Source organism: Trichechus manatus, unplaced genomic scaffold (assembly GCF_000243295.1).
Source record: "Trichechus manatus latirostris isolate Lorelei unplaced genomic scaffold, TriManLat1.0 scaffold00045, whole genome shotgun sequence".
Lineage (NCBI taxonomy): Eukaryota > Metazoa > Chordata > Mammalia > Sirenia > Trichechidae > Trichechus > Trichechus manatus.
Window position 1 is genome coordinate 7,916,363 of NW_004443981.1, and position 9,255 is coordinate 7,925,617.

Below are 9,255 nucleotides of genomic sequence, written 5' to 3' on the forward strand. Positions count from 1 at the left end.
TGGTTCGAGATCAGTGGGCATCTGGGCAGCACCCACCATTCCAAGATGGAGCAACCAACTCAGTAAGAACATGAATGGAATGAATGAATGGACATGACCGGCACTGACATTTTAAACTCACACACACACAAACTTGCTTTTTGTTGAGAGCATTCACTAACAGTTTTAGCATTTCTTTGTTTTTCTTCCTTGTTCGTCTATAAAGGGCTAGACAGTCAGTATGTTTAGCTTTCCAGGTATGTCTCCATCACAGCTACTAAACTCCGCCATTGTAGCAGGAAAGCAGCCTTAGATAACATGCATACGAATGAGCGTGGCTGTGTTCCAATAAAACTTTATTTACAAAAACAGACAGTAGACTAGATTTGGCATGTGGGCTGCAGTTTGCCAACCCTTGCTGTGATAGAAAAAAATTAATAAAGGAAAGAAAGGAAGCGGAACCTGTGACGAAGAAAAACTATCAAAGACTCTTCAAAGCCACACTTGTGATTTTTGATGTTGCCTCTGATTCACTCTGTGACTGACACAATCTACCGGTGGTTAAAAAAAAAAAAAAAAAAAAAAAAAGAGGCATGGATGGGAGAGATAAAAAAAGATTTCTATGGGAACAAGGAGTTCACTTTTAATGGTTCAACCACCAAAAAGACAATTACAGCGTTTTTCTCTCTCCCCTCTGAGGCAGGGCAGGCATGACCTACGGCTTGTTGGGCAGGCTGACTTTGTCCAGTGCCTCAGCTATTCCAGTCAAAAATTAAATGCCAGAATGTTCCCCAGGTTGGGGAGGACAGTTAGTGAAATCAGGGCCTCTCTGGCAAAGGGCAATTCCCCAGACGATCTGGTCAGATGTTCTACCTCCCCACAAGACCACATAGCCAGCAGGCTGCTCCCTGGGAGTCAAGGTCGACCATGAACATGGCCACAAACACAGAATCAATGGCAAAACCTCCCCCCGGGGTGTGTGACCACTGGACAGGGAGCTTCCCTCTCGCTTACTGACAAACTGTTTAGGTGTACAACCTGTAGGAGGTAACACAGGAGAAAATCTAGATGACCTTGGCTTTGGCAATGATTTTTTAAAGACAACACCAAAAGCGTGATCCATAAAAAAAAAAAAATGGGTAAGTGGGACTTCATTAAAATGAAAAACTTATGCTCTGCAAAAGACACTCCGCCGAGGCTGAAAAACAAACCACAGACTGGGAGAAAATATTTACAAACACGTATCCGATAAAGGGCTTGGATTTGAGATATGCAAACCGTTGAGGTGCTGGGGCTTCCATTTTATCTGGCCCCCTCTACACAACTGAGAGGGGAGCATGGGTGAAATTGTTCCTTGGTACAAACGAGCACAGGTGGATTAAGGAGGACTCCCCCCATCCCTCATTTGCTGTGTGAGCCTGAGCAGGTCACTAAACTCCCTGTGCACCTTCAGCTCTAGCACAGCTGGTTCGAAGCATACCTCCGAGCCCAGCTCCCAGCTTGTCATAGAAACCCTAAGTGATCAGACAAGAATAAGCACAGAAGGCACATGCCTATCTGACTTGAACTTTAGTCACAAAGCTTATGAGCTGCAACCCTTCCTACACAGGACCCTTGGTGGAAATGAGTCTCTAGCACTCAGCAGTGAAAAGAATCCGGCAGGACTTCGAACCAGTTCTTCCTGGTTCAGTTATGAACCGGAATGCTAACCAAAATGGGAAAAATTATGCATCGAAGCCATGCTAGAAACTTAATCTCCCTCTTAGAAAATAAGGGCAGCATACACAATGCATAGCACCCAAATCTTCCGCCCTTTGGATTTTGAGCAGAGTTGGAAACAGCAGTGCCCCGCTCTCAAAGATGGCGGCCGACTGTGCTGCTTTGAATGTGGGTTGCCTTCCATGGTCCTGCCAATAATCCAATCTCCTGCATCAGGCTCCTGAAAGGGCTCATTACGTCTCTTCTGAGTCTCTCATTCCAGGGCTTTGACCCACAATTTTTCCAGTTCCTATTATCGTTCTGGACCAACCAAATTGTAAAATTTTCAAATCTCTTCCACTTTCTCTTCGTTGGCCATGACAGAACAAGTTTGAACAGGTTCAAAGCTCTGGAATCTAGGAACACAGCCAGCTGGGCTGAGCATGTCCATTCAGCAGTACCTGGGATATCTCACCGGTCACCTGCCCGTGTGCACCAGGGGCCGAATCACAGACGGCTTTAGGTGGGCACATATGCCACAGGCCTCCCCACTCCTTCCACAACCTGCCCGGGGGCTCACTGGAGCCCCTAAGGGTCCAACCCTCTCATTTTGCAGATGAGGAAGCTGAGGCACAGCTAGAGGAAGAGATTTTCCCAGGATCCCACAGCAAATTAGCAACAAAGCCAGGACCCAAACCCAGTCCTTCAGCTCCCTCGGTCCCAGCTATGGCTTCCCCCACTGCACAGCGCTTGGCCTGGAAAAGCCCACGCAGAAGAACCCACGCTCCGTGTCACAGGTGGAGCCGTGACCGGAACACAGCCTTTTGCCTCAAAGCTTGTGGCCCGACTCCAGCCAGTTCCAGCGATGATTCATCCTGCAGAGCCAGGCACACAGCCCCAAGGGCAATGCCCTAGCAGGAGCCAGTTCCTTGAGGACATGAAATGCCGTGTTTGATTTCATTCCGGTTTTTATATAGAAACCTCCAGCTCACTTGCTGTGCCCTCCAAGAGCCGCCGGAGGTAAGAGTAGGAACAGTCCTTCCTGGTCCCTTCTCCTCCCCAATACCACTGCCCGCTGTATGCCCGGATGGTCTAGAGGTAAGGAGATAGGGGGCTGGCAGGGGAGAGAGCCGGGTAGAGGAGTGGAGGGGTAGCTGTGGGAAAGGAGGCTGGTGTGACACTCAGACCACAGAGGGTCTCGGATGCCAGGCTAAGGGGCCTGGACTTCAGCCAGTGCAGCCAGCCATGGTCACATTCCAGCCCTTATGGATAATGATCCTTCTTGTCCTGGGGGGAGCCACAGAGCTGCCCTGGCCCCACCGTGCTGTGCTCAGCCCACGGGTTGGGAGCTTAGCTGTAGGCCATGGAGACCCACTAAGGGTTTAGTGGAGACGTGTGTTTGGGTGGGGAGTCCCTGGGTGGTGCAAACGTTAATGCACTTGGCAGCTAACCAAAAAGTTGGAGATTTGAGTCCACTCAGAGGTACCTCAGAAGAAAGGCCTGGCAATCCTTCTGAAAAATCTGCCATTGAAAACCCAGTGGAGCACAGTTCTACTCTAACATGTATGGGATTACCATGAGTTGGAATCAACTTGACAGCAACTGGTTTGTTTTTGGTTTGGGTGTTGGGTGGATTTGGGGAGGTGAAGCAAGGCCCACGGCCTGTAAAGAGGTCACTGCGAGGAGTCCAAGCAGACAGGATGAGGGCCTGAGCCTCCTCTGGAGTCACTGTGATGGAAAGAGGACGTGGACTGCACGGGCGTGGGCTGGTCCTTCTTAAACACAGGGGCATGACCTGCCTCTGAACCTGCCGTCAGCTCTCCCGGCAACTTTCCTCCCGTTCTACACAACAGCATAGGATCTGCACCATCACGCTTCTGCTCAGCCTTCAGAGCCCAGTTCCAGTGTCCCCTCCTCTGAGAAGCCCTCCCGGATGCCCTGTCCTGAGGTTAACGGCTCCTTCACCTGTGAGCTCACCCAGCAAGGATGAGAGACTGCTTGGGGTCAGTAGGACCTGGGTTCAAATCTCAGCTCCACTTACAAGCCACGTGCCTTTGGGCAAGTCATTTAATGTCTCCACTTTTGAAACAAGACTAAGAGTGCCCACCTCAAAGGTTTGTGGAAAACATGAAAGGAAGCAGTTAGCACAGTGCCTGACACACAGGACGCACTCAGTAAACTGTCATCAACTCCATTCGGCAGTCAGTTACACGTACACATGGCTCCTGTTTGCTCCCTCCGGGTAGCGCTCCTTCCAAACAACCTCTGACCGAGGGGGACACTGAGGGCAGGCGGGCATACCACTGAGGGAGCAACACCTGCAGCCTCCCCTGCCTCCCCTAGAATGGCCTCACCTATCTCCAACCGCCACCAACTCCTCAGTCCAGCCCAAGCCAAGCCAGTCGGAGCATGGGAAAGGGCTGGAACAACAGGAGACAGCCCCAAACTGAGCTGATGTCTCCACCTCTAGAGTCAGAAAATCTGAGCCCCTGCCAAGTAGCCCAGTCTGGCTGGGAGCCCACGACAGTGTCATGCTCCTTAGAGGCAGGGACTAGAACCAGCTCTGCATCCCCAGGGTCTGCACGTAGTCCATGTTTGCTACACTGAACAGAGGGGGGTTGTGAATTCTTTGGGTGCTCAAGGCTTTCTGCATGAACAGGAGCATCTTCCAAATGCTGGCCCAGCGCTTCCTTTGCCCAAGCAGGCAAGTGACCCCCAAACTTGTGGAGCATTCAGTGGAAGCCTGCTGCCAAGGCAAAAGGGAAGGGAGCAGCCAGCATAGCCTTGCCACTGGAGAGGCGCTGGAGCCCCCAGCAGCCCCCCGGCAGGCAGAGACCTAAGGCCCAGGCCAGTTAGCTGACCCCCTCTAACCTCATTCTACCCCATGTGGCTCCGAGGAAGGAGGGGCTACCAGGCGGAGGCTGCCCACATCCCTGCAATGCCATTTTCTCCTTTCTGTAAAGGTCAACAGCTTGGGCCACCCCCGTTTCCTTGCAAGGGGCCCTGTGGGGGTGGCACAGGCAGCCTTGGCCCAGAAGGACATCCATGCTGTGCCTGAGAGTCCCTCGTTCACAAACAACTCTCTGAGCCATCAACATGAACGTATCAGTAAGCACCTTCATCTCCCCGGGGCGGACACAGGGTGATGAGGGGCAAGTCTCCGGGGAGAGGCCATACTTTCTGCCCGCTCACCCTGGTCTCCAAAGACAGGTCAGGTAATCTTCATTCCAGCATTCCTTAGGGGGTGATCTGGTGACATCACAATCCTATCGGCCTGCATTCCATAATCCATAATTCAGGGAGATAGATAGAGGCCTCAGAAGAGCAAGTGAGCAGGGACCAAGATGCTTCCAACCTAAACACAGAGATATCAAGATACTTGCAGCTTAAACATGGAGATATATAGAAAGACAGATGAAAAAAAATAGTTGCCGTTGAGTCAACATTGACTCACGGCGAGCCTGTGTGTGTCAGAGTAGAACTGTCCTCCATAGGGCTTCCAATGGCTGTGATTTTTTCAGAAGCAGATCACCAGGCCTTTCTTCTTCTTCTTTTGTTTTTTACCTACATTTAACAATTGTTAACATGTTGTCATAATTGCTTCATCTATTTTTGCTTTCAAGTAAATTACTGACATTTTGCCGCTAAATACTAAAGTATACAAATCCAAACTATGACTTTTTTAAATCTTTTTTTCAACTGTACTTTAGATGAAGGCTTACAGAGCAAATTAGTTTCTCATTAAACAATTAATACACATATTGTTTTGTGACATTGGCTGCCAACCCCACGACATGTCAACACTCTCCCCTTCTTGACCTTGGATTCCCTACTACTACTGTCCCCTTCTACCTTCTAGTCCTTGCCCCTGGGCTGGTGTGCCCATTTAGTCTCATTTTGTTTTATGGGCCTGTCTAATCTTTGGCTGATGGGTGAACCTCAGGAGTGACTTCAGTACTGAGCTATAAGGGTGTCAGGGGGTCATACTCTAGGGGTTTCTCCAGTTTCTGTCAGACCAGCAAGTCTGGTCTTTTTTTGTGAGTTAGAATTTTGTTCTACATTTTTCTCCAGCCCTATCCGGGACCCTCTATCGTGATCCCTGTCAGAGCAGTCGGTGGTGGTAGCCGGGCACCATCTAGTTGTGCTGGACTCAGTCTGGTGGAGGCTGTGGTACTTGTGCTCCATTAGTCCTTTGGACTAATCTTTCCCTTGTGTCTTTGGTTTTCTTCATTCTCCCTTGCTCCAGACAGGGTGATATCAGAGGAGTATCTTAGATGGTCGCTCCCAAGCTACTCACCAAAGTAGGATGTAGAACATTTTCTTTATAAACTATGTTATGACCAGGACTTTCTTCTGAGGCGCCTCTGGGTGGGTCTGAACCACCAACCTTTTGGTTGGCAGCCCAGTGCTATACAAGTGCAGCTATGTTACTAAACCTTTCCTCCCGGAAATGCAGTTTCTCAGCGGATGCAATCTCTACTTACTGAGCCCAGAACCACTCTGCCCCAGGCCTGAGAGAGAAAGCTTCCTGAAAAAAATCAGGACCGCCTAGCCTGAGAGCAGCTGCCGCCTGCAGATGGAGGCTGGGAATCCTTCTCAATACTATTATTACAGATTCCTGAAGCCCCACTGTACCCACCTCCCATTACCATGACAACTGCAACTACCTGGGCAGCAAGTCACACACAGCTTAAAAAGTCGCCCTTCCAGCGGCCTTCTCCTACCTCCCTGACTGCCACCCACACGGAGCTAAGATGGGCAAGGACCTGCCAGTGTCCCCAGAGCTGACGGTCCAGTCACATCCAGGTCAGGCTGATGGCCGTCAGCTGGTTTGGTCAGATGCTCTGAGCATGCGTGAGGTGCCTTCAGGACTTGCCCTTTGGTTGGCACTTCCTGGGTACCAGAGGGGCAAGGAGAGAAAACGTCTGTTGGGCATCCAGTCAAGAGACAGGGAAACCAAGAAAGAAGACAGATTCCTGCCCCCAACTCCACTCCCAGCCTCCAATCAGCAACGCTGGGCAGAGCAGCAAACCCAAGCCGGCAGCTCCAGGGTCTCTCTCTAAAGGCACACACGCCTCATTCACAACAGCACCAACTGCAAACAACCCAAATGTCCCTCAGCAGACGGACGGATAAACAAATCGTGGTACATCCATACAGTGGAACCGTGCTCGACCATAGAAAGGAACTATACTGATACAGGCAACCATATGGATGAATCTCACAAAGATAACGTTGAGCAAAAATGCCAGATACAAAGAGTACATACTCTGTGATTCAATTTTTACATGAAGTTCTAGAGTAATATGGTGATAGAAGTCAGAATATTAGTTACCCTGGCACAGGGGGTTTACTAATTGAGAAGTGAGACAAGGGACTGGTGTAGGGTACTGAAAATCATCTGTATCTTGAGCTGAGTCGTGGTTACACCTGTGTATCCAATTCAGGGGTGGGTTAACAGGTAAGCAAGGTATGCACAGGTTTACAGTAAGCAAGGTAAGCAGGGCTTAACTGTGTTTACTTACTAACCTATAGTGCACAATTTCACAAAGGTTTCACCACATCTTTGACGTGGTGAAATTGTACACTACAGATTAGTAAGTAAGCACAAGTAAGCCCGTGCGTACCTTGCTTGTTGGGTAATCTGTCTCTGGTATCCATACATAAAAATCCATAGAGCTTAAATTTGAGATTAGTGCACTTTATAGAGGATAATTCACTCGGAGCAGAGGGAGAGGGAGGAGCCCACTCAGTGAACTCCTACTCATCCTTCAGGACCCATCTCAAATTGTCCCTGTTTTTTGAAGCGTTCTCCCACTGTCCTAGGTGTAACTACTGCTCACACTGCAGCGCATCCCTTCACAACACTTGGTCTCCTCTACCCTAGGACCTGCTCCTGGAGGCGCAGATCCCAGCCATAAAGGAGTGTTACCAGAAAGCAGGAAACTGTCGCACCAATCATTGGTTAGCATATGCTTATTAAACACTCGCTGGTCACCTAAGATACGCACGCCCTGAGAGCCCAAACCAGACACCATCTCAGCAAAAGATACTAATGCCCTCCCCCAAAAAGGATGTCAGTTCTTTTCAGGCAACAGGATCCGGATCTGTGCCTATTATCCAAAGGGACCATTTTCAACATCTCTAGCCCGATCTTCCTTTTTGACACAAATCACAGCCAGAGGAGACCAGGGAGCCTAGAGCAAACTCCACTTCCAGTGTCCACTGCACAAGGCTCCCCTCCTCAGCTCCAAGTCACCCCTGCCTGCACTGTCCTTGCCCAATCTGGGGGTGGAGCAGGTCCACGTGGGCTCCCAGGAAGCAGTCTATCAGGTGTAATGTTTAAACTTAACTGCTGGGCCAGCCCCTTGCCTGCACCCGGGCCCCCTGGGGCTCCCTGCCCTCAAGCAGTGATGGCGCTGCACCTGCTGGTGGTGGGGGCACCTACAGCCCCATCTCTGCTCAGGCCTTCCAGCTCCCCCAAGCTCTCCCCAAAGCCACCGCCAACCCTAGAATGTCTAGGAACCCAAGCCTGCAGGTGAAGTGCCTAAGGAAAGAGAGAGGCCGGAAACTGAACTCCATCCAGTTCTGCAAAGCCCACTTATGAAAAAGAGGCTGGAAATAAACGTCCACCAAAAGGAGCTCTCTTTGGCTGGGGTGGTGACAGTGGGTGATTTTTTTCTCCTCTAAATACCTGGGCACTTTCTAAGTTTCACAATGAACAAACTCTTGAAAGATAAACACACTTCATCCGTGGTACAAGCCACCCTCAGCCCTTGTCACACATACACCCTTCGCCTCATCTCAATCCAAGGTAGGCGGAAAAGTCTGAGAGTTCCGTGCAGGCTAGGACTAGGGAATGGGGTGGGGGTGGGAGGGCGCTTCTCGCCCTCTCCCCAGTTCCAGCCCCAGGAGCGGAGGGGCAGCACCCTGAGGGAAGTGGCTAGCCTGAAGTGCCCGCCAACCCCGCGGAGCCCGGGACCCCTCCTTCCCTCCCACACTCCGCGGCGCCGCCCCGTTTGACTCCCCAGAGTCTGGAGTCTCAAAGGTACTTGGGAAGTGTGCGAACACACATCCACACACGCCGTCGCACTTTTCTCTCTCTCCCCTCCCTGACCTGGGCCACCGCCCCCAAGAACCCAGGCACAGAACTTCTCCAAACTTGCCGCGGGGGCTGGAGGGTGGCCGTTCCGTGGAAGACAGGCCCCGAATGAAAATGGGGGCCCCGGACACGCTCACGTGCAACCTATCGCCGGCCACTGTAAACCCGGCCGAGGTAGCCAGGCCGGGCTAGAGGGCGGCTGTCTCAGTCCCGGCCCCCCGCAGCCCTGGTGAAGTGACCCGAACGAGGTCAGGCCAGGGGCACGGGGGCGGTGCGGGGCAGAGGTGCCAAGTCTCGGCGCGGGTCCCCGGGCGCGCGCTCGGACTTGCTCTGGGGTGCCCTCCCGGGGAGGCTGGGGTGCGTACCTTGAAGGTTCTGGACTCGGATGTCGCTGAGCTGCCCGATGAAGCCCTCGCGTTGGAACCAGTCCCATTCGTGCGCAGCCATGAAGCGGGGGCGCCGGCCGGGCGCGCGGC

General features: G+C 51.6%; 1 protein-coding gene across 1 annotated transcript in view; it reads right to left on the reverse strand.

The window, feature by feature from the left end:
- CLMN (calmin) overlaps positions 1–9,226 on the reverse strand; it is a 126,563-nt gene extending 117,337 nt beyond the window's left edge. The window contains exon 1 of the mRNA XM_004376698.1: positions 9,145–9,226. Coding sequence (XP_004376755.1) covers positions 9,145–9,226 — 82 coding nt within the window. The remainder of the gene's footprint in view (positions 1–9,144) is intronic.
- Between the last annotated feature and the right edge of the window lie 29 nt (positions 9,227–9,255).